This window comes from Ascaphus truei, chromosome 7, assembly GCF_040206685.1.
Source record: "Ascaphus truei isolate aAscTru1 chromosome 7, aAscTru1.hap1, whole genome shotgun sequence".
Taxonomy (NCBI): domain Eukaryota; kingdom Metazoa; phylum Chordata; class Amphibia; order Anura; family Ascaphidae; genus Ascaphus; species Ascaphus truei.
In genome coordinates, this window is record NC_134489.1 from 39,041,954 (window position 1) to 39,068,097 (window position 26,144).

General features: G+C 42.3%; 2 protein-coding genes across 7 annotated transcripts in view; one reads left to right on the top strand and one right to left on the bottom strand.

The window, feature by feature from the left end:
* Window positions 1–26,144, top strand: part of MINDY1 (MINDY lysine 48 deubiquitinase 1) — a 47,277-nt gene that overhangs the window by 4,761 nt on the left and 16,372 nt on the right. Inside the window, exon 1 of one of the 6 annotated variants that reach the window (XM_075607784.1) lies at window positions 25,150–25,882. The exons of 1 other annotated variant lie outside the window; for it this stretch is intronic. The gene's annotated coding sequence lies outside the window, so the exon portion shown is untranslated. Of the gene's footprint in view, window positions 1–25,149; window positions 25,883–26,144 lie in introns of those variants that run through there. 4 more of the 6 variants (XM_075607780.1, XM_075607781.1, XM_075607785.1 and 1 more) reach the window with 4 other exon arrangements.
* On the bottom strand, window positions 1,265–24,668 carry PRUNE1 (prune exopolyphosphatase 1). The gene is made up of 8 exons (XM_075607787.1): window positions 24,169–24,668; window positions 15,980–16,081; window positions 15,699–15,904; window positions 14,635–14,819; window positions 9,790–9,948; window positions 9,364–9,458; window positions 8,327–8,485; window positions 1,265–5,036 (listed from the first exon to the last, which is right to left on the bottom strand). The coding sequence occupies exons 1-8, from the start codon at window positions 24,205–24,207 to the stop codon at window positions 4,494–4,496; spliced, it is 1,488 nt and encodes a 495-aa protein (XP_075463902.1). The 5' UTR covers window positions 24,208–24,668; the 3' UTR covers window positions 1,265–4,493.

The window sequence follows — 26,144 nt, forward strand, 5'->3', positions numbered from 1 at the left end:
AAACCTACTTGATCGTTATGGATTAGTCTCGGCAAAATTGTGTTTAATCTATTCGCTAGAATTTTACTATATATCTTTAAGTCTGTATTAAGTAGCGATGTCGGCCTGTAACTTGCGCAACTCATTGGGTCCTTTCCTTCTTTGGGTATTACTACTAGATTTGCTTTTGCCATTTGCGAGGAGATCCGGGAGCCTGATTAGGAAACTATTAAACATATCCAACAGATATGGAGCTAATATACCCCAGTATTTTTTTATAATAAAGATTTGAGAAGCCATCCGGCCCTGTGGCCTTTGAGGGCTTCAGACCTTTTAATAACCTTTTTTAATTCTATCAGACTAACTTTAGCATCGAGTCGCTCCAGTTCTTCCGTGGAGAGTTTTGGAAGTCGCATGCCTGGAGATAGCTGTCTATTTGTTCACTAGAGGGTTTATTAAAATCGGGATGTGTTGAATCCAAGTTATACAAATTATTGTAAAACTTAGAAAATTCCTCAGCAATTTGGAAAGGATTATGTGTAATTTCCCCATTACCTCACTTTCTAGCTGATACTTGTGATTTAGCTTTAACACCTTTTTAGCTTGCTGGCAAGAAGATTATCTGCCTTGTTACCTTTATCATAATAAGTCTGGCGGTTCCATTTTAATGCTTTTTCTGTATCCTCCAATCTTGAAGATTAGGGGTCTTTAATGAGTCCTTCCAATTTTTTTTCTTTACTAAGCCTATTTTCATGAAAAAAAGGCAAGAAATTAAGTTGATGAGTTTTACCTCTACGACGACGATACATTTAAATAATCAAACTATATTTCATCATTTTGGAATATGGGGTTTGCTCAGTTCAATATTAAAATGGGATGTATCCAAGTTTGTATATGTAAATGAATGCACCAAGTATGACGTAGAGTTAGTCTGCGGCACTCAAATATTAACTCTAGAAAAAAGGTAAATGTTTCATTCATACATTTTGGCAACAGTGCAAATTAACGCTAGAGACATTTTTACACCTGGTTAAAGAAGAAATTGCTTATCCTTCTTTGTGTTTACAAAGTCTCAGTGATACTAATCTGGTCCAATAATGTAAAAAAAATAATTGCATCAAGGAATGAATTCCTGAGGCTTTTAACAGAATTTTATCTTAGACGGAATTACCCCGTTTACCTTTTATGTGGAAGTCCACAGACCTCACTTCTAAAGCAAATGGTATAAACTAGGTAAATGTCATGCTAGAAATATATTTTGTGAATCAAAAGGGCCACACACACATTTTAATTATACTTAAATTTATTAACTTAAAATTAGGTTTTGGTAAAAGCACTCATGTTTACAATCATATATAGTTAATATGGTTTAATTTTGTCATAGAGAGCATACAACCAAGCCCTAGGCATGCTAAAACAACAATACACATATCTTATTAAAGTGTACCAGTATTATCGAATGAGAGCACTTAACTGTTTTAAACTAATTCATTTATCATATCTAGGTACATTTTCTCAATATTATTATTCATTCTCACAAGTCCTAACCTATATGAAAGAATACAGGTTTTTTTAATTATGGAAAACAAAGTCCCGTTGTAAACTCGGGTACTGTATGTCACAGGAGTTGGTTACAAATATGGCAATATGATATGGGATCCACACCTTTAATCTTTCATTTAGTAGGTCAAGAAATGTATTCTGGGACACAATACATGGGAGTATCATAGTTTGGTCATGTCTTACTGGCATGATCAGAAAACATTTTGTAAATGATAGAACAAGTACATATTCTAAACATGAATGTAACATTATCCCTTTGTGTCCGGTTTCAAAAAGTTACCAAGTAAACGGCTGTATGAACAATTATATTCCAAAAATAAATATGAAAGCATAAGGTTGTACAAACATTTTAGGTACTAATTATTAGTGTGTTTTTTTGTGGGGTTCGTTGGGTTCATCTTATCATAATGATGCCATGAAGAGACCAAGAAAAAATTAACTTGGAAATGACTTGTGCAATGCCACAAGCGCAGCCTCCTCGTGTTCTAGTAGAACCAGAATTGAGACATGGTTCCAATGAAATCTTAAGACTTGTATACAAAATCTTTGGTACACAGAAAATATAACCAGTAATTAAATCAGCCATGATAAAGCAGACATCATGTGTATAATGTTCTCAAGCAGATTTTCTCACATTTAATATATAACAAAATGTTCCTGTCGGAAAACAAAGTGATAACCTTTTTTTTTTTTTTTTTAACAGTATGAAAGCTCTTCTGAAATGATGTTTGTATTTAAACTCTGTATTATATGAATGCAATTTCAACAGTATTTTAAACAAATCATCTGTGTGAGATATATGGCTGCTAGAGTCCACACATTCAAACCAAGCAATTTCCTTTTTTTTAACTAAATCTTAGAATGTAACTAGTGAAGTACGTGTGTGTTGAATGTATTGAAATAGTGATGAAAACATGCTCGAGTAGAAATAGTAGCTCTGATTATACAGATTAGCATTTAGACCAGTGGTAGGCAACATGATATACAGTACTTCAAGGGCCCTTGAAAACGGATATATGTATATACACACACACACTTGCAGCCGTGGGTAGGAGCTTCTCCCCGCCCCAGTCAGCTGCTTAATTCCGGCGCGCTGACGAATACTGTGCTGCTCCTCTTCTTACACAGGAAACTAGTGATTAGCACAGGAGACGAGCTGTATGCATCAGCATACGGTCATTAAACAGCTGAGGGGGCGGGAAAAAGCTACAATCCAAACCAGCAGCATCTCTGCACTGAGGAGAGCGGCAGACTCCTGCTGCTACAGCAGCCAGCTGTTGGGGAGCCATAGGTGAAGCTGCTTGTTGCCGACCAATGAACTAAAAAAGGGGTGGCCAACTCCAGTCCTCATGGGCCACCAACAGGTCAGGTTTTAAGGATATCCCTGCTTCAGCACAGGTGGCTCTCATTTTGATTGAACCACCTTTGCTGAAGCCGGGATATCCTTAAAACCTGACCTGTTGGTGGCCCTTGAGGACTGAAGATAGCCACTCCTGAAAAGGTCTGATAAGCCTCCTAATCTCAGATGTTTTGTTATTGTTACCAATAAGTCCATACCAGTATTTGCCACTCCTTTTCCACACCCCAATTGTAACATGCTTTTTAGATGACAAGCTGAAATATTTCCTGCGGTGGTTTCATTTTAACGCTTCCATTCATCACACTTCTTTTGTGTTACCAAATTGTAAGGATGGAAGGGAAGGATTCCAAAAGTATAGATTTTGCGAGGTTTTGTATTAAATGCTTAATTTACCATTTCTACAAATCAAGGAAAAAAAGTGCAGATGTCTCTCCAGTGTTTCCAGTTCCCATGTTTAGATTATTTTTTTGAGAGACTGATATTCTAAAGAGTTAATGATTGTGGACTTCAGCAAATATATTTGTATGTCTCGTAATAAATAAAATCAGGAACAATTACTTTTTTCATTTCTACAAAGGAGAACTATTGGGCAACATTACTCAGGGGCAATCCAAGTGCTTTTTTAATTTTTTTTACTTACACAGAATTTAAGTAGTGGGTCTCTGGAGCCAAACCCCATTAATTTCAGCTCTGAAGACCCCCTGCTTCCGGAGATACTTACCTCAGTAGGTAGCTGCTGCAGCTTGGTAGTAGGGTTTATGTAATGCCGTGGTGCGCAAACTAGGGGGGTATTTTTCTGTGGGGGGCACGGTCGGTTTCAGAGGCCTCGCGCTCTTCCCCAAGGCATTTAAATTAAATGTCGGGATCGCGTGAGGCCCCTGCAACACTCCACTTACCTTGCTTCAGCTGGCTGTGTGATGTGTCGCCATGGCAAATTACGCCGTGGGGCCATGTGACGTCACGCTTCAAATGACGCCGCGGGTCACGTGACGTCACATGACCCCACAGCGTCATTTGACGCGGATGCAAGGTGGGGGTTGGGGCAGAACCGGGATATGTAAGACGGGGGGGGGGGGGGGGCGCAGCAGCAAATGTTTGCGCTCCCCTGATGTAATGTATGCTTTTCAAAGCTCTTGCGCCCTGTGGGCCAATAGGAAGCCGGGACGTCATCCAGGGTCTGGCATCCTATTGGCCCATGTGATGCGGAGCTTTAAAAAGCAGAGAGATACCGGCACCTCTTGTGGTGGTATCTCTGAAAGCAGGTGGACCCCAGAGCTAAAAGTAATCCTGCTTCAATCCTATGTAAAAAAGTGATTGGATTGTCTGTCAGAATGATATCCCAAGGTGTGGAAACAAGGATATCACATTAAAAAAAAAAAAAGACCGTCTAAACTGCACAAGAAGCATTCGATGCAATAATAAAAAAAACTTCCCGTAAAAAAAAAATATACACAATTTGGCACCTTCTCCTTATTAGAATATATTGGTGCTCACAAAATAAGATTGCAATGTTGTTGTTTTTACATTTACCTCAAATTTCTGCTGATTTTTTTTTTGTATTAACCAATTAATTACAATATTAAATGTTAAGTCATTTCTTTCCTGTAGTAGATTTTTCCTCTGAATCTACCAGAGTGATACGGCTAAATTTTTCCATGAAAGCTTCTGCTGTCAGTTTTGGAAGTCCTCTGTCAAGGGGACAGCCTTCCACTAGGCTGTTCATAGGTGTTGGAGGAAATGAAATCTCCTCTTCTAAGCCATCATCACATTGTTTCCGGAAACCAGCGGGGTATCCTTTGCCCTTCAGCTCCTCACCAATGCAAGCTTCCGTAAACTCCAACTGATCCACAAACTGACCTAGGACATCGTTTCCATCAAGGGTTTCATCTGCTGTCCGTTCACTAGAGGCCCAATGTCCTTTCGATTCCTGGGTCTGAGTCGACTGCATAGAGTAGTGCCCGGCACTATTCCCAATGTCTCTTTTCCTCAAGAAATCTTTGAGAATCGGCAGGACTTTTTTACGGGATGCAATGGTGTTGCCTTGGTTGTATGCTGTGAGGTCGCTAAATGGATCACAGTTAATCAGGGACAGTTGAAGGGGTGGATTTTTTGCTTGCTCCAAGACTTTGCACACCTAAATACGAGAAACAATTTTGACACCTGCATTTATTTCAATGAACAGAGAGAGGCTTGGCTTCATCTTATCAATATTACTAGACCATATGGCAGTCAAGTCTACAATAGTCATATCCTGTTATTAATCCAATTCCAACAAGTTTGTCACGCAAAGTATCGGTCGCCCCGGTGCTCTCGCGCTTGCGCATTGGCTTCATGCGTTTTTAATTTGGTGCGCGCGATGTCGCTTTCACTATGGCTACGGCCTTATGTGAGACCACAAAAGCCGTTCGTTCATTGAGTTAAATCTATTTCACCAACAGTGAGGCATTGTGCTATTTAACAACATAATTCAGCAATAGTAATTTATTATCTCTGAAATTCTAGTGCAAAACAATGTGTACATCTGCAGACCATCTGAAGAATGGATGTGTTCTGTATATATAAGTTTAATATGGAATAACAGCTTCAAAAGTATTTGATTTGTCTCAGACATGATATACACCTGAGCAAAGGTTAAAATCCAAAAGTGACGCAAATATATCAATTGTATTAAAGACAACAATTCCTTTAAATAATGTATTATTTGTAACAATTTTACATTAAAAAAAAAAAAGGCTAGGCCGATATGGAAACAAAACGTAATGATTGAATATTTCAGAATTTTACTGAAGCTGCTGTCACAACAATCCCTTACAATTATAAATGGCTAATAACTTGCCGTTTTGCTCCGAGTATGATTCTTACCTTCCAGAACGAAGCAATTGTTATCCAACAGACACTGAGTGCCTGGAGATTGAGCTCTGCCCTAAGGGTGCTTGCATTTCAGAACTAGTAAACTTTAAACCTTTGGCCAAGTTAATGAATGACAATGTTGGATCAGCTTCAAAAGGGATTCAATAACAAAATGTTTGACTACTTTTACAAAGAATGAGATTTTGATAAGCCTTTTAAAAAAAATAATAATCCGACATTCAGTTTTGCCATTAATAACAGCCTCTCACTTTAAGAGGCTTTTTACAGAAGCACAGCGTTCAGGGTCTGACCGCATACAGTAAATGTTACTATGTTTTTTTGCATTCGATGATGGAAATGAATACTGGAAACATTTCCATTAATGATGTCATTAAACTTGTCTGTATTTTGATAATGATGGGAGCTGCATACTTTAACACCAACACGAATATGATGGCAATTATTTTGCAGGTACTCGTTTTCAAAAAGGTCTAATCCCGGAGCACCATCTAGTGTTGTACTGTGTTTAATTACACCTGTATATGCATTCATATTGTAGCAGTCTAAACATTGCTTGGATTCTCCTTGTTTAAATAGGTTATAAAAATCCTTAGGTTGTAAACTCTTCTTGGTAAATATACTCTTGGCTTTGATTGTACATTTGGTGTTCTTATCCCTGTGCTGTGTCAGTACTTCCCCATACAGTATGTATTGCTTTATGACACATTTGCAAGTGTTGTGCACACAATAAGCATTTCATTCTCCATCCCAAGTGTTCATATCAGGTTTATGGTGGGATCACAAGGACAAAGCAGCTTAGCAATGTAAATGACTTCAATCTGTTGTATAATTACATCTTTGCTCTTAGGCCGAGTCCATAGAAGGACAGGCCGCGCTGAGCCGTGCGGACGCTCCGCGCTGAGCCCCTGCATCCTCAATGAGGATGCCTTGAGAGGGGGCTCACGCGAGCGTCCGCAGGCGTGCGGAGGCGCTGGATTTTTCAGCCGACAGCCAAGCTGTTTTTCAGCGCGCTGTCGGCTGAAAACATCCAATCAGCGCGGAGCAGCATCAACGTCACGGCGCCGTGACGTCGGCGCCGTGACGTTGACGTCGGTGCGTCGCAGGCGATTGGCCCATCGGCGTCACTGCCCCGCCTCCCTCAGTCTCCCCCCGCCTCCGATCGCGCCCGTTGGCTCGCCTGCATGGGCATGAAATCGCGCAGATTTCAGCAGGCGTCAGCGTGGCTCCGAACTCCTCACCCCTCTATGGCCCCAGCCTTAGGCAGCTTCAAAAGAAAAAAAAATAGTGAGGTATGTAAAAGGATGCATCTCGGTTTTCTGTACTTTCACAAATGTGCCATTTTATCTGATTTATTGCGTTTACAAATATAAAGTGGCTACAAGATGTTACCGCCACTTAAATATACATACATAAAAAAAGGGAGAGCGCACACTCCAGTGACAAATCCACTTGCTCGCCTGGGGCGAGTGGATTTTGTGAGCTTGCGATGCGGCGGTAGGACTGACTCAAGATGGGAGCGGAAGAAGACGCTGGTGGCGGGAGAAGACGATCGCCATGTCAGCAGGAGCCGTTAGATGGCGAAAGGCGGCGGCAGCAGCAGGAGAAAAGCCGGCTGCGGTCCGACCTGAAGTCTTCAGTAAAGTCACTGAAGACTTCTGGGTCGGACCGCAGGGGTGCGCTCCTACCCGGCTGTTCTCCTGCTGCTCACATGGATCGGAATACTCTCCTGCTGCCACCGCCTTTCGCCATCTAATGAACTCTGCTGACATGATGATCGTCTTCTCCCGCCACCTGCTTCTTCATCCACTCCAGCCTTGAGTCAGTCCTGCCGCCGCCGTCCACCTAAGCCATGGCGAAGCGTCACCTGAAGCCGCCTGAATCAAGAGGAGTGATTTACAGAGGCCTCGCACGGTCCCCCAGCATTTAATGTAAATGCCTAGGGGAAGAGCGCAGGGCCTCTGTAACCCCTGGCCTAGTCAATGTCCGGACCTAAACCCCATAGAAATGTTGTGGCAGGACCTGAAGCGAGCTCTCCATGCAAGGAAGCCCTCAAATGTCACCGAGTTGAAGCAGTTCTGTAAGGCCAAAATTTCTCAAACCCGACGTAAGAGACTGACCCGCAGTTACAGGAAATGCCTAGCAATTAAGCCATTGCTGCTCAAGGGGGCGCCACCGGGTGTGTGTATCTAAAAGCTCACATACTTTTCACACATGGATATTGAATGAGGAGTCATTTGTAGATACGTGTTTAAAAACATAACCTGATCAAACACATGACACAAAAACATGCTATCTTTAGCTATTATTAGGACTTAGATGAAGATCTAATAACATTTTAGGTTTGAAATGTGAAAATTCTAAGGGGTGCACAAACTCTCATATGTATGTATAAGTACATGTATATTTAATATGATTTTTAATATGGCTATTCCTTTTAAAAGTACTGCAATATCTTCTATTCTTAAATTAACAAAATCACAAATCTAAATAAAAAATAAAAAAATGATGACGAATGGGATACCCCCTCCCCCCCCCCCCCCATCCTATACATACCGATTTTCTGAGCTCCTCTTGCTGACTATAGACGGCTATCTGTCTCATCGGCTCATTCCTGTTGTTGAAAGTGATAGTCATGGCTACCAAAACATTATACCTATGCTTCTGGCAGTAAGTACACATATCATTCTCTGCGTCAAGCCTCTTTAAAAAGTCCTGTCAATAAAAACATTACAGGCCTAGATGCAAGGTTATAGTTGTTCCCTTTACAGCACTAAAATAAGAACTACAAAACAAGGATTGGCTCAAAATCCCATGATCACACAGTCAGGCTGGTAATTCTGCAGAACATTTAATTGATCGATGCTTCAATCACCAAAAGAGACCAAAACAAGGCAATATTTAGGACACCTCTTTACAGTAGTTGAACTCAAGTGAGTAAGTTCATGCATGCAGAATCTTTGCATTATGTATTCATATTCGCAGTCAGAAAATCCCTATACTAAACATTATGGGTAGTATGCATGCTGGAATGTCACGTAATATACAGGCTACTAAAAGGGTTTAGGTTCCTTTGCCTCCCATCCCCTGAAATCCTGTCCCTCAGTCCGACCGCCACGATACGTCTTCGCTGTACGTCAGCCTGGCTGAAGGAGTGGTTCAGCGAGTAAAGGACTGTACGCAATGACACTGAGTGTGAAGCCTGGTTAAATTCTCAGTGTCAACTCCTTGTGACCTTGGGAAACTCACTTTATCCCCCTGTGCCTCAGTCACCAAAAACATAAATTGTAAGCTCATATCAGGGACTGTATCTGTAATATTCCTCTGTGCTGCGTTCAGCGCACTATACTGTAATTGTGATGTGCTTTGAGTCCCATTGGGAGAAAAGGGCTATATAAAATAGTTATTATTAAATGAGGCCTACAGTTAGTTGGATAATACTGAAGTTGTAACAGTAAACACAGATCTGATCAGCATGAGAACTTGAGACAGCAGAATATTTTTACATGTGCAGCATGTACACCGTAAAAAAAAACCCCCCAACAACTACTATTTTCCCATCTAATTAAATAAAACCGATGATGGTGTCTTACCTCTAGTTTCATATAAACAACACTGATGGCAAGAATGATATCATGGCTGAATAATGTTTTCAAGTCCTTCCTCAGCATTTGGTCTGTTGTAAGATCTATACAAGAAATAGGGTGTATATGTACAAAATATCAATATATTTGTTTCAGATCAGTAGAGTACACAGTACTGTACACATTTTCCAAAATGTACATGTGCCTCAGATACCTAAAAATTAACTGGTTTCTCTAAAGTCACAAAGGCCAGAGACTGTCATTTGATGCAGTTTCAACAACTCGAAAGGTAGTTATGGTATCACTATTACCCCTCTCCTAAATAAGCAAGAGATAACACACGTCTGTTCTCGCAACTTGACCTTTATACTTTCAGTCGGAATCATTCGTACTTGCCAATATAAAACCATTGCCTCTTAAATATGCAAAAGATACCTGACACGTGAAACTTGGCTTTCTGCAGTGAATCAAACACAACGCTTCTTGGTGGAAGATCAGGAAACCTGGACTCTAGCATTGTGACATATTCAGTGTCTTTCGGGGTCACTTTACCAGCTTCAGGTGCCATATTAACACAATCAAGAACAATTGTGCCTTGGGAGGAAAGCAAAACATGGTGTTAAATCAATGTAAGTTGAATTGCATTTACTTGTTCTTCCTTAAGAAGTATTTGTATATGTAATTATTATTTTTGCATAACTATTGAGGCTTGTTTTCCCCATAAAGTCCTTTTAGCTATTTTAAAATGCACTCAAAAAAATGGTAGACTTGGGATAAGTGTAGCCACTTAAAACCCTCTTAATTAATGAGCAACATGAGCTCTTCAACAACACAGATTCAGAGCTCCATGTGTTGCTGGTTCAATACTTGCATATACTGTTTCAAGGCAAACCTGTATGTAGCCCCCTTTTGGGGACTCCTAGTTGGTATAAGGGGTTAACAGCTTTAATGGGTTAACGGTGTGGGGTTGCTCCCCTCCCCATCATGTGATGTAGGATGACTATGCAGACAGGGATAGCCCCTCCTTTACATGTTTTGCAACCAGCAATGTTACTATATGGAGATAGAAAATGTTCCTCTTTCACACACACACACACACACACACACACACACACACACACACACACACACACACACACACACACACACACACACACACACACACACACACACACACACACACACACACACACACACACACACACACACACACACACACACACCTATCAAAGACTCAATACACAGTGCTCTTCACTCTGCAGCACCACCATTCATATTGAATTTCTGACATTTTGCACACTGCCCTTATCCTAACTCCATTTTCAGTGCCCAGCCCTTACGTAACTCAACACTGAACTTGCACCACTGTCATGCCTCCCCTGCTATTTATATTTGCTCTAACCTCACTTCTTTTCAAACTACACTTTCCTTTCTACAAGCCTTATTATTATTATTATGTCTCTAACTCCATTCATATTTCCCCATCTCTCCTTCGTTCTCCACTTCTCAGTTCACATGTGAACTGCTTTCCTATCTGCCCCCTCTGACACTAAACAACTATACCCCTTGCTCTAAAACCCACCCCTACAAATCCTCCACACATCCACTTTATTTCCATGCTTCTCCTCCTTGCGCCTGGGGATATGTCTCCCAATCCTTGTCCCTGCCATATTTCTACTGTACATGCTCTCATCCTCGTATCTCATATGCAATTTCACCTCCTTGTGGAGTTAACCTTGTAACCTCATACCCTCCCTCCTCTCTCCCTTTCTCCTGTGCCCTTTGGAATGCTCGCTCCCTTTCTAACAAGTTACTCTCTGTACATGACCTCTCTTTCTCTCACTCTCTGCTTCTCTTTGCTCTAACCGAGACTTGACTCACCCAGTCTGAGGTGTGGGGCTCCTCAGCTCCTTAATCTGCCTATACTCAACCTTTCTGATTCCTCTCTCTTTCCTTCGAGGCTCACACTGTCCAGCGTTTTTCTCCTCTCCCTTTCCACATAGCGGTCGTCTATCACCCACCTACCTCTACTAATCCCACTTCTGTCTCTCTCTCTTTGAATCCTGTCTCGCCTTCTTTCTCTCCGGCTCCTGTTCTCCTTGGGGACTTCAACTGCCACATTGATGACCCCTCTCTCCCTTGGGCTTCCTGTTTCCTTTCTCTAACCTCTTCATTTGGGCTTCACCAATGGACTGCAGTCAGCGCCCACAAGGACAGCCACTACCTGGACCTGGTTTTCACTAAACTTTTCACTCTGATTTCTCCATTTCCCCCTTTCTTCTTTCTGACCTTCTCATTTTCTCTCTCTAACTTCTCCCCTTCTACCCCTACCCCGTTTCTGCAGAAACCCGTGCCTCCCGGCTCTTGATTCCACTTTGCGCTCCTCCTTCTCCTCAGCTACAGACTCTTGACAACCTGGTCAGGAATTACAACTCTGCCCTGTCCTCTCTTAATCTACATGCCCCTCTTTCTCTCCCTCTCTTACCCTTCTAACCCCAGACCCTGACTAAACTGCAGCACGTGCATGCTCCATTCCTGCACTCGCTCCTCTGAACGCCTCTAGAGAAAATCTCACACCTCTCGCAGACTTCCTTCACTACACATTTATGCCGTCATGTTTCAACTGCCCTCTCCCAGGCTAAATAAACCTACTTTTCGTCAGTAATCAAACACTCACAAGTCTAACCCAAGCTTCCTCTTCTCTGTCTTTGACTATTTCACCTCAGGACTTTGCTGACTATTTCAAGACAAAGGTGGATTTCATTCATCAAGACATCCCCTACACATTCTCCTCACATTCTACCTCTTCCTACTCTCCTCCTGCTTTCCTCGAGTCCTTTTCCTATGTCACAGAGAAAAATGTGTGTCGCTGCCGATCTCCTCTTCTCCCTCTACCACCTGCCCTCTTGACCCCATTCTCTCCCATCTCCTAAAACCTCTTGCTCCTACTCTAATTCCCACACATTTTAAACTACTCCCTCTACTCTGGCACCTTTTCCGCCTCCTTCAAGCATGCAATAGTTATACACTTACACAAACAACAAGCTTGACCCAACCTCTCTTATTAATTATAGCCCTGTCTCCCTCCTACTTTTTGCCTCTAAACTCCTTAAATGCCTTGTATTCTCTTGCTTGATCAATTTTCTCGCTACCTACTCTCTCCTAAAGCCTCTACAATCTGGCTTCCGTACAGCCCTCTCCACTGATACAGCCCTCGCCAAAATAACTAATGACCGCCACGCTGCAAAAAAAAAAAGTGTGTGCCAAGCACGCGTATTTTAAGTGAAACTTCTTTGTCTTTTGTCACTGAAATTATTTGTGATGGTGATGTTTTTAATTAAAAATCAAAACAATTTAAGTTCCAAAACACAAAGAAGTTTGATTGCGTGTTTTAGCTATTTGCACGTCTATATTTATAGTGTTTGTGCGTGTGTGTCTCTCTGTGTGTGTGTGGTGTGTATGTCTCTCTCTGTGTCGCCCCGGCAGAGCTGTGGACACAGGGGGGGGGGGCTCTGTATGAGTCTCCCCCCACAACTGCGGAGCTGCGGGCTGTGTGTCCTGCTGCAGCCAGCCCCCACGCGGAGGTACGGGGACATAGGGGGGTGCTTGGCAGCTCACTGGAACGTGTGTGTCAGCTGTGACTCCTGCTAAAAGCTAGCAACACTTATGGCCTCTTCTGTCAGGAGTGATGTCACTTCCGTCACCACTGACTCATTTCAATCAAATGCCTTCACGCCGCTAGAGAAGTTTCACTTCAAATCCAAAGGTCATTACACTCTGCTCATATTACTCGTCCGCTCTCCAGCTTTAGAATACTGTGGACCACCCTCCTCTCCATACCCTTGGTATCCGTAACAGAGCTATATCCTGGACTTCCTTTTACCTCTCCCATCGTACTTTCAATGTCTCGTTTGCTAACACCTCCTCCGTCGATCTCTCTGTGGGTGGTCCTCAGGGCTCTGTCCTGGGACCTCTTCACACACTCTCTATAAGTGACCTTATCACATCTCTAGAGTTCAAATATAACCTCTATGCTAGTGACACACTTACCTTTCAACCACTGACCTTACACATGCTGTAGAGACCAAAGACTGTCTTTCTGCTATATCAAAACTCAAACTTAACATGTCCAAGACGGAGCTCCTCATACTTCCTCCTAAGCCTGGCCCTACTGCCCCCTTCTACATTACTGTTGGCAGTACTATCATACACCTAGTATCACAAGCACGCTGCCTAGGGGTCACATTTGACTCCTCCCTCACATTCTTCTCATATTCACAATGTAGCTAAAACCTGTAATTTTTACCTCCGTAACATTGCAAAGATACACCCTTTCCTCTATCCCTCTACTGTTAAAACTCTAGCACAGGCCCCTCATTCTCTCCCGTCTCGACTATTGTAACCTTCTACTGTTCGGCCTTCCTGCTTCTCACCTACACTCTATCCTAAACGCTATTACTGGAATCACTGTACTCTTTCGTAAATCTGTCTCAGCATCTCTTCTGCTGAAATCCCTCTCCAGACTTCCTATCAAATCCCATATCACACACAATTTTCCTCCTCACTTCTAAGACTATATGCCCCTTACATCTCAGCCTTAATTTTTCGCTATACACCTGCCAGACTCTTGCGTTCTTCTTAAGGATGTCTTTCCCCTCAATATCCGACTAGCACCCTCTCTATCCACCTTTAGGACCTTTCTTAAAACACACCTCTTTAATGAAGCATATGGGTAGCGCTGTGGCGGATACTATAAACCTAATGTGACCCCTTGCAGACGTACTTACCAGAACACCCGCCTACTGTCTGCAAGTTCTCCCTACTTATTACTTTGATTGTAAGCTCTTCAGGGCAGGAACTCCCTTACTTATTGTTACTTTCATGTCTGAAGCGCTTATTCCCATTATGTGTTATTTTATTATGTCGCGTGTATTACTGCTGTGAAGCGCTATGTACCTGGAAGGCACTGTATAAATAAAGATATACATACACATAGATCCTCCCTATGTTGTGGAACCAGGTTCCTCAGAGTTCAGACTGAAGCCTCACTGTGAGTCCTGTAAATAGGTTTTAGTATGGCGAGCGTCATCAACGGATGTGAATAAAGCTCCTGTTTGTACTATAAAAGTTCCTGTTGCCCATCATTATTCTATCTGCATATCCACCCCCAGCCTGCACCCTGAACAGGTATGAGAGAGACTCAGCAATGCCATGTCTACAGTCCATTCAATGTAAACGCTTGAGAGCCGGGCAGGGAGGGTTACATGTGTTTATGCTCACCATGCAATAAAGATGCCAACTGTAAATCTAAGATGTGCGGGGCTCCACCGAAAATTTTCTCTGCTACCAGAGTAGTGCAGGATCCTACCAGTTCTGATGTGATTTTGCAATTGAGTGCAGTCTCTCTCTCAAGCAGACGATGATCTATAACCTCAGTTACCACATCTTCCATGTATGCATCAGCCCTTCCGGGGGAAAAAGCAAAGAGGAGAAGACATCTGCATTCATCTTTAGTATTTAGTTTCATAAAGACAATTTTTTGTATTCTGCTGGTTGAGTGTCTGGTACTGTGTGTAACAACTAAGCCTTGAATGCAGAAGCTTGGGGGTTTATGGACAAGCTGGGCCACACTGCTGTGTCCAAATAAGTATATTTTTTAACACTCATTTTATTGAAGGTTTACTACTCGCACATTTCAAAATAACTAGTAATGTACATATTTAATTGCGAGTAACTTGAATAAAGAAAAAGGAGGGGAGAAGGGTACAGAAAATAAGAGGGGGAGAAAGGAGGGGGAAGGGGAAGATACCAATTTGATTACGTATATGTAATATATACATTTCCAGTGGTATATATCATGGGTTCCCAACAATACAGGTCATTCATATGCACTAACACAATATAGCTTGTTTCATAGTTCAGCTCAAGTCAGTAAGGGTTCCCATGTTCTATAAAAACGTAGGCCACGTGTCCTTAACATAACTTGTTAATCTTTTCATCTCCATTACAAAAGGGATCTGTTTTTTTTTAACGGTGATGAACGTTGGGGGGGGGGGAGGGGGGGCGGTCATATTGGTTCCAAAATCTGGCAACCACATATCTGTGGGCCTAACAAAATGTGAGCTATGAGTTTGTTTGTTGCTTTATCTGGGTCAATGTAAGGGGGTCGCGAGCCAAAGTGATCCCTATTTGAAAAAATAATTATAATATATATATATATATATATATATATATATATATATATATATATTATGGTGGTTTATGACTTAAACGTGTGATTATACTGCATCTCTGTAAGGTCTGTCCATCCTTACACCTGTTCAGGAAAAGAACATTAAACTTGCCTGGGTAATACGTTATGATCCACTAGTGTAAGAACAAGTTGTCCGGATTCATAAAGATTCTGAATATCAAAGTCATCTCTAAAAGTAATGTATTCCTCAGAAATGCAGTTTTCTTTCAAGAAGAATGTGCTCTCTGTCCTTAGAGGGAAGTCCTTACGAGGAATATTCAGCACTGGGACATACACTAGGTTTTTGCTGGAAGAGGTCTAAAATAATAATACGAGCATGTCATTATTTAGAAGTTAACAACGTCCTTAAGAGCAGCCGCGGACATCACTAACCTTTGCTAAATAGTAAGCCAGCGTAATAGCAGAGACCATAGAATCCAGATCACAGGCTTCATTCCCAAGGACAACATGGAAGTCCAATGCATCTTGTTTATTCTGCAAGTATTAAAAATGACAAGATCGTCATTGGTTGGCTTGCTGGCCGCTGGAGTATCCTCCCAGTCAACGAGAGCGAAGAACAGAGGACACAGAAGTCTCCTGTAGGTAATGAAAGTCTACTTCTCCCAGAGACACCCCAGTTCAGTACATTTAAAAAAAAAAAAAAAACATAAAATAAAACAGAGCACTGCTTTCATTAGTAGATTACAAAATGCAATAATTGGGCATTCAGTTTATGTGAAAACACAATCCTTTTTCTAATCACTATTCTGCCCCTTCAGGTGCCGCCAGTTCTTTGTTATCCAGCATCTGGTTAAGCCTAATTCAGCAGATTAAATAGCCATTATAATGCTGTAAAATTGTTGTTACTGTGCAATTTGAGGCATATAGTGTAAAGTGCACTTCATACAATACTTATTAGGTTTATATTTTGCTACTGTTAAAAGTCCACCTTTCTACAAGTCCAGTATATACAGGCATACCCCGCATTAACGTACGCAATGGGACCGGAGCATGTATGTAAAACGAAAATGTACTTAAAGTGAAGCACTACCTTTTTCCCACTTATTGATGCATGTACTGCACTGCAATCGTCCTATACGTGCATACCTGATGTAAATAACGCATTTGTAACAGGCTCTATAGTCTCCCCGCTTGCGCACAGATTCGGTACAGGTAGGGAGCCGGTAATGCTGTTCAGGACGTGCTGTCAGGCGCATGCGAGAGCTGCCGTTTGCCTATTGTACGATATGTACTTACTCGCGAGTGTACTTAAAGTGAGTGTCCTTAAAGTGGGGTATGCCTGTACTGTGTTATTGAATTATAATATTGAAGAAACATACAGCATATACTGTACTGTTTGTCGTATGAATATATATATATATATATATCACACACACCCACACACAACAGTATATGCTGTATGTTTCTAATAACACAGTGCTTCTTCCATTTAATAAAACATGATAGTGTGAAATATTCGAACATATAGTTTGTACAGGTTTTTTTCAAGTATTGTATTAAAATGTTATGATTAAAAAAGTGGAATGGATTTGGTAATTCAGGTCCATGGTCATATAACCACTAGCAGAATAGTTGCTTAAGTGCAGATAGCCACCCAAACAATCAATTCCATAGGTAATGAAGCAAGCAAGTGAATAATAATGTATATAGGTTCACTCAACACTTCGGAACAGGTAAGCAGTTAAAATCGGCAACATCACCATTAACAAAGCAAATGTAACTTATAATAGAAAGTGACCATTTCTGTAATATATACAGTAATAAGCATGCCACTGATAGAATGTAGCAAACGCATTTTATGCACCTTAATGTATTTATGTTCCTATTATTTTCTCCTATTAGTAATGTAATAAAAAACACTTATTATGTGAACAAGTATGAAATAGTGTTTTGCAATGCAGATAAAGCACCAGTTCCAATTATTTGTTCCCAGTGTATTATTTTATAAGGCACAAACAAAAAATAAAAAGATGTAAAATAATATTTGTAGATGCTATTTAAAAATTAATGTAATTTGGAGTTCGGCTTTCCACAGCCAACACATTCATCTTAAATTATAAACCAAATGTTCAAAATGTGTTACTGGGTGAGTGCTTCCACTTAACTAGAAATGGTGCTGAGGGAAACACAAAAATGTAGGTGCCTTTTTTTAAAGATTACGTCATATGTTACTTCACCTAAAACTCTAAAAGCCCCGGTTCAGTCCGCAAACACCATCAGTTTCCTAGATACTGTGAAGATCACAGACTAACAGTAGCTGATGGTAGAAAATAATGTGCTTACACAAGGACCGTTGAGGTAATTGACTTATAGTGCACAGCCCTAATACTTAATGCTTTGAGAGAGAATATAGAAAACAACACCATATGCCCACAGTTCATAAATTGCATGGACCTTTTGTTTAAGAAAAATGAGTATGAAAGCCAAATTACATGGAAAATAAATTAATGAAGCAGACAGCCTATTCTAACGACTGACAGGCAGTTTGAGGCGGCTTAAAGCAACAATTCATTTTCACAGGACACTTGTATTCCTTTCAAAAAAGAATGCAGAATATCACTATACACTTGCAACAATGCAAGGCGAAAAGGAACTAAAGATTTCAGCCATTTTCTTCCATGGAAAATAATTCATTTTTTTTTAAGCTTTCTCCCTAAACATTCACTGTCAGCCATCACAGGACCATACCTCCATTACTCACGTGATGCCCCGTTGTCGTGGCAACGGAATACCGCATGGTGCCATGACATCACGTAGTATCCCGTTGTCATAGCAACGTTACGCCCCGTTATGGCAACACTGCACCATTTTACGTCGCGCAGCCATGTTGATTTTCCCGGGGCGAGATGTCGCAGCCGCAGCCCAGAGATGTTCCAGGTAAACCCGTAGCCCGAAAATACGCGGCCGAAACCCATAGTCTCCGGGTCAAACCCAGAGAGTGGTGACAACCCTGGTAATGGTGGATCCCAGGCAGTATACTGGGTTGCTGATGGTGTAGGGATGCGCACTTAGACCTGCACCTCATCGTGGATGTTATAGGTGTCAATTCGAACAGGAGATTCCAAAGTCGTTCCCCACAATGCTTTGCATCCACAGCGGCAACATCTTGGGGCGTGACAGAAATTGACAGCTATACCCCCCATGCTTCCTGCACACACCGAGGTGCAGTTTGGGGCCTTAAGCCTGTGTGTGTTCCTCCCACAAGCTCAGGACACTATACTGCCTGGGATCGGTCACAGTTTTGTTAGCGTAGTCTGATGAGTGGGCAATAAGATTAGAGGTTAACAGGGGGGAAAAAACGTTTCTAGCAGGGGGTGCACTATGTAAAAAAGGTTGGGAACTGCCGGTCAGTTGGGATTAGAGGGTATATGATGCAAGTGTGATGGGTATTACTGGTGCATTCCAGGAATACTTTGTAAACGTGCCATTCAAGATACTCCAGTATTCCACTACCAGTATGTCAATACTTTTTGGGGGGGGGGGGGGGGGGAGGGCCGAATGTTAAATAGGAGTGGACTGGGGCAGCTTAACCTAGTTACAGCCAGTACAGAAATAGCCAATATAAATGAGAAAACATAGAAAGTGTAAGGAAGATCTATCCCCCTCTGCAGATAGCATTTAAACAGGCATTAGAAGTACATCACATCACCTGCCTCTGGGGACAATTCTATATGCGCCAATCGGGTCATGAGAGGTTGTAAAACGTGATCAAATTTATACAAATTGGAGAGGTGGATAGTGTGCACCAGCTTCTTTAAATGTCAAGTTTTGTTACGTTCGAAGATGTGCCACCACGCTACAGGAAACCGGCTGAACAGAATTATGCCCAACTCTACCACAACAGTTTTTGAAGGAGGTAAAAGGTTGTATAAACATCAGATTGGGTAGGTAACTAGAAAAATCCAGTAACTAGCTGTGTCCCTGGCTTTGTCATAAGACACGTGCAGTTGTTTATCCAACAACAGGTGTGGCCAATGTAAAACAAAATATTCTGCCCATTGCCGATGCTCGTCTGTATCGGAAAATGCTCTATTTTTCTCACACAGTGTATTCATACGTTGTAATCCCATGCAGTTAATTTTTGCTTTATAATAGCCAAATGTTGGTATTTATTTTATGTCTGAACAAAGAAAGTGATTTCAAAAATTCACAATGTACATGTTTCACTCAATACTGCTATGCATGTTATTTGACTATATAGCTCAGTGGGGGCCCAATTCCAGTCCTCAAGAGCAAACAACAGGCCAGGTATTAGGGATATCCCTGCTTCAGCACAGGTTTCTCAGTCAGTGGCTCAGTCTTCGAATGAGCCACTTGTGCTGAAGCAGGGATATCCTGAAAACCTGATCTGTTGGTGGCCCGTGAGGACTGGAATTGGCCACCCCTGGTATAGCTGGTACAATACCATATGAATAAATATAATTTTCCAACAAAATACAAGAAATATGCTTAAAGACAGTTTAACAAATTCAGTTCAGTGTGAGACTTGAAAATATATAATTTGAGCTCCAAAATCTTTGTGCTTTCTTAAAGGTTTACATTGTAAGGCAGTGAGAAAGCCACAGCTGCCTTCGGACATTAGCTGCCTGACCGATTTTCTTATTTGCAAACCTGTTGGTGTCACATGAATAAGTGTTACGTATAGTGTATGAGCTTATTTTCACATTAACGGGGGGGGGGGGGGAATAAACCATACGAGCTGAAAGGTTAATTTTAGTGTCAGCTTCTCCAGCACAAGTTATACACGGCACTGGAATGTGTGGGGATTGAAGAGAAATATAAAGGTCACAAACTGCGCAGTTTTGTCATATCGAAGGAGAGGTTTTCTGAGCTGTGCAGTGGATTTAGTGACTGCAGTCAGCAGAACTAGGTCAGATATAACCATCTATATGACACAATGTAGACTGGAGGAAAATAAGAAAATGAAAGCAAGCGTTTGGCTCGTAATAGCATTTGTAGGTTATTTTCAGCCATGGCAGAGGAGACCGCTTCCTCCATCCTCTCTGGCTCTGTAACGGGCACAGAGCTGCTGGGCCCTACGGGCTTTGACATGAAGATAAAGATGATAGTCTGTGCACTGTCACCGTGCCGGTAATGTCCCTTACCTTACATCAGTGTGTTTCACACACACACACACTCTACTTATTTATTATGTGCATAGCACTAACATATTCCACAGCGGAGTACAGTGTGCGAGGGGGCACAAAAACACTAAGAAAGTACACGATTATACTTCAGAAAAATAATAGTAATAAAAGTAGGAGATGTTATCATGTAAGTTGCACAAAACAAAACGGTTTATTTTAATTCAGATTTTTCCTTGTTGCTTGAAGCACAGGACAAGATAGCGACATGCTGAAGTTCAGGCCTGCACAACTCCAGTCCTCGAGGGCCGCAAACAGGTCAGGTTTTCAGGTTATCCCTAAATCAGCACAGCTGGCTCAATTAGTGGCTCAGTCACACTGAGACACTAATTGAGCCAGCTGTGCTGAAGTAGGGATATCCTGAAAACCTGACCTGTTTGCGGCCCTCGAGGACTGGAGTTGTGCAGGCCTGCTGAAGTTCATAAACCTACACCAGTGATTTTCAACCCGAGGTTCCGCCACCACCCCTCAGGGGTTCGGTGGCTGCCAAAGGGGGAGAGTTAGGACAACTCGCCCGGCGGCACGACACGGAGCAGTGACACGGTGGCTCCCGAGGTTAGCAGCAGCAGCCGCCGCCGGGTCACTGCTGTCCTTCCTCTCCGTCATTCTCTCTAGTCAAGAGGAGGTAAACAATTAACTTACTCCACAAAAAAAAAAGTGTGGCTATTATTAATAGACCAACCTCACAAAGAGCTGACACTTGTCTCCCACCTCGGGGACTTGAGCATTTCCTGAAAAGCTTTAAAAAAAAAAAAAATGCCGTATTTGGCAACAGCAAACCATTCATTCACAATATTATTTCACTTCATCTATATTCACAAAACATTTTAAAAATGTATCATGCTAAAAGCTGCTTCGCTTTCCAGTCTTTAAATAAACCACATTTCCTATGCTGAATAAACAAACCATTGTAAAGCATCATGTGATGGAAAGGAGACTCATGCGTGGCTGAAAGATGCCTTTGACTTCATAACTGATAAATAGAATGAGTCTTTGATAAAAACTGAAAGATTAGCATTTCACTTAAACAGAAATTTCAGTTAAAATGAAAAAAAACTGGGGGAAAAAATTGTCAAAGTGGCAAAATATTCAAGGGAACACTGTAAACACCACGTTTTAGGAGACGACCGAACGTTAAACGTGTCGATGGGATGAACCGATGCAATTTTAGGTGAATGCGTTTTCTGATGATGTAATCATAATAACTGAATACTTCATTTTACAACATACTTTTAAAGTGCACAATACCTTTGGAAGTGTTCAGAGTTAAAGATAAAATTGCATGCAAATTTCAAAACTAACTAATAACCTGCTTTGGGACCTTACTTTCCATGATCCTTAAAAAATAAAATAAAAAATCATTGCACCACTATTTTGCATTGTGTAAACTAGAGGCTTGGGTTTTCAATGTATTCTTTCGATGGAACACGATCTGACTGGCCCTATTTGAAGTGTGTTTTCCATACTGGATCTGTCACACACTAAAAAGGAATGACGGCAGCTGCATTTCATCCACTAACCTCACATTTAATGACTTAGTTCAGTGGTAGCCAATTCCAGTCCTCAAGGGCTACCAACAGGTCAGGTTTTTAGGATATCCCTGATTCAGCACAAGTTGCTCAATCAGTCTCTGCTTCAGGACAGGTGGCTCGGAGGCTCAGTTTTCGACTGAACCACCTGTGCTGAAGCAGGGATATCCTGAAAACCTGAACTGTTGGTGGCCACCTTTGACTTAGTTTTTCTGGACTTTTCCACTTCAACAGCTGACACGTTTAAGACCTGGGAAAATGCTGTCAACATTTCACTTTTGTATAGGGATGATGGATAGATTTATTCTTACTTTTAAAGACTTTGGGGTTAATTAACAGCTTGGCAGTCTGGGCACTTAACTTTTTGCTGTAAAATAGGGTTTCTACGTTCATCCAGTTTTGCATATAAAAGCTATTCAGCACTGGGGCCACTATACATCTACAGTGCTAGCTAGGTCTGCATAGTATATTTATTTATAAAAAAAAATAAAGTTGGGCACAAAAGAAAGTTGACAACATTACAAGTTACAGTTCTAAACATGTTTAAAGTAAGAAACCGTAAGAATTGTAACACTAACTGTGGTTTTCAACCTTGTTTTGGTTAAGGAACACTATTATTATAGTGCAAACGTCTGCGGAACCCCAGACCTCTCTAATAGCGCGTCTGTGATCAGATGCATTGTAAGGAACCCCAACCCTCTGCAATAGCGCGTCTGAGATCAGATACATTGTAAGGGACTCCAACCCTCTCTAATAGCGCGTCTGAGATCAGATGCATTGTAAGGAACTCCAACCCTCTCTAATAGCGCGTCTGAGATAAGACGCATTGTAAGGAACGCCAACCCTCTCTAATAGCGCGTCTGAGATCAGAGGCATTGTAAGGAACCCCAACAGTCTCTAATAGCGTGTCTGAGATCAGATGCATTGTAAATTCTTCTGTTCAGTACAATTTTCAAATGACCTGAAAATTGCAGGGAAATGGCAAAATAACTATTTATTCCAAGGGCATGGGGTCATCCCTTGGGCCGCACTTATAGTGCCGGCGACGCTGACGTCACTCTGCGATCACTAAAAAAATAAAATTGAAGTGACTTCCAGCAATCGCGACCAAGCCGTCGCGCCATCCCTACTATAAGCGCACGTGACGTCGTCAATACATTTGTTTTGACGCGATGTCGTCGGCACTATAAGCGCGGCCTTAAGGTTGGAGGAAAGGAGATTTCACCAGCAACAAAGGAAAGGGTTATTTACAGTAAGGGCAGTAACAATGTGGAATTCATTACCCATGGAGACTGTTCAAAAAAAAGGCTGGACATCTTTTTAGAGAGGAAAGGTATACAGGGATATACCAAATAAGTAAACATGGGAAGGATGCTGATTCAGGGAGCAATCTGACAATATTTGGAGTCAGAAAGGAATTTATTTTTCCCCTTATGAGATATCATTGGATAATGTGTCACTGGGGTTTTTTGTTTGGCTTCCTCTGGATCAAAATACTGTAAATACAAAATATAAGATATGCATCCGTCGTCTAAATTTGGCATAGGTTGAACTTGCTGGGCATATGTCTTTTTTCAACCTCATCTACTACGTAACTATGTAATGTAACCCTTTAGGGTTGCCCGGGGAACCCAAGGGATCCTAGGAACCCCTGTTGACAAAAACTGATCTAGACTGTAAGCTCTGTAGGTTAGGGATGCAATGCCCAATACAGTATAAAAAGAAATACTTGTTATGATTAACCTGGCTGCTCTACAAATATAAATAGTGTTGGTGTAAGCCCTATGGCACGAAGTGACCTGGCTATTTTGTATTCTTGGCCTGGATCCTTCCCCCATGGTGCCCCCTTTATCTAGTTGTTCATGTGCTGCATTTTCTTTTTCATTACCTGTAAGGCGGCCTTGCAGCTTTGCAGGAACGGCTCCATAACAGCGCCGGTGTCAGCACTTTGCAGTGGTCAGTAAGTGTGCAGCAGGGCTTTTAATAGGACTCTCCCCGGCGCACACTGCACAAGCTTGGAACATGCCCCACACAGCCCTGGTTGGAGCCAGTGATGTCACAGCTAGGGGATACTGGGAGTTGTAGTTTTTGCTCAGCAAAATGGGACATCCATGCATGGTCAGAAGTAAGGCAGCTTGCCAAATGTGAACCGGTCTTGTTTTGGGTGGTAGTTTATTGCGTATACTTGCAGGTGTAAGAACACATTATCTCAAATGCCATTTCTGCAGCAAATCATTACATTAGGCGAAGGTAGCCAAGCCCCACTATTGCAAAGTGTTAGGCATCTGGAACAACATGTCAGTGTAAATGGAGTGAATGCGGAATAAATCGCTGAGATTAAATGCAGTGGACTGTAGAGGGCTTTGTTACTGGGATGAAGCTGTTCCAGAGGTGTAAATACTCCATGGGCAGAGCTGTCAATTAAGGTTTTGGGTGGAAGTAAAGTTTAAAAAGTATATTTAACTCACTAAATACAGTATGCCTGTGGGGGGGGGTGGGGGAGAGGGGAGAGAGATCACATTTACAAATCTATAAATGTCAGCATTTTTAGAACAGTCCTTACATGTCTCGTTCAAAAAGCTACAAAACGAAGTCAATATAAAGGCTCTGATATTATCATGCTGTAAATCAGGACTGCTTCAGTTCACTGTTGTGACCTCTTGGTCACAAATATAAGTGCGTTTAGATATCCCTGCTTCAGCACAGGTGGCTCAATCCTGTGCTGAAGCAGGGATATCCTGAAAACCTCAGCTGTTGGCCAACTCCAGTCCTCAAGGACCGCCAACGCCTGCTGCAAATAGTCACAAATAATCTGTTCCTTGCAGTAACCCCACCATGCAACACTTCATCCATTCCAACAGAGGTCCTTCTAACAGCAAGTCTCCTCCTCTCACATGTGACGGGTGCCTTCTTCCTGCAGGGAAGTGTAGCAGATCTTTTATTCAATGTAGCCGGAAAAAAAACTTTGCAGAAAATAAAAAAACAAGATCTAATTGAGAGAGAGAGAGATAGAGCCGTGCCCGGGAGTGTGAGCAGCCGCCGCCGTGCCCGGGAGTGTGAGCAGCCGCCGCCGTGCCCGGGAGTGTGAGCAGCCGCCGCCGTGCCCGGGAGTGTGAGCAGCCGCCGCCGTGCCCGGGAGTGTGAGCAGCCGCCGCCGTGCCCGGGAGTGTGAGCAGCAGCAGGGTGGGGGAGCGGTGCCCGGGAGTGTGAGCGGCAGCCGTGCCCGGGAGTGTGAGCAGCAGCAGCCGCCGCTGTGCCCGGGAGTGTGAGCAGCAGCAGGGTGGGGGAGCAGCAGCCGTGCCCGGGAGTGTGAGCAGCAGCAGGGTGGGGACAGGCTGAGCTTCCTGCAGCCTACACAGCCACAGACTGGGCATAAGAGCAGCACAGGTGACAAGCAGCACAGGTGACAAGCAGCAGGAACCCTCCCCGGCCTCAGCACCCAGCACAGCCGGCCCTACTTCCAGGTCCAGCTTATAATGTCACTGGCCTCTTGTTGATCTTGGGCAGACTTTCCAGCAGTGCATGGTGATACATTGTATACTTTATTTATTGGGTGTGGTGATGCTGCAGCCCCCTTCCATGGCTTTAGAAATGTTTACATGGTATGTATATGTTTGTGTGTATGTTACTCAATGTGTATGCACACCACCTTCACCCAAAAAATTGTTCCTGGGTATACCTAATGCAGTGTTTTTCAACCAGAGTTCCTAGAAACCCTTGGCTTCCCCGGGCATCCTTAAAGGGTTCCCTGCAACTTTCTGGTCATTTGCAAATTGTATCAAATGCAGAAGAATATACAATGTATCTGATCTCAGGCTGCGATTATAGTGGCAGCGTGTGCACATGGCGCCGTGTGCCTCCGGA

Coding starts and splice junctions, on each gene's coding strand:
- PRUNE1 (XM_075607787.1), bottom strand. CDS start 24,207: ATGGAGCCGTTCCTGCAAAGCTGCAAGGCCGCCTTACAG. Junction 9,949..14,634: donor GTTGGCATCTTTATTGCATG/GTGAGCATAAAC, acceptor TTTCCTCCCAAG/GCACAATTGTTCTTGATTGT. Junction 8,486..9,363: donor TTGTTTATATGAAACTAGAG/GTAAGACACCAT, acceptor TTTTATTGACAG/GACTTTTTAAAGAGGCTTGA.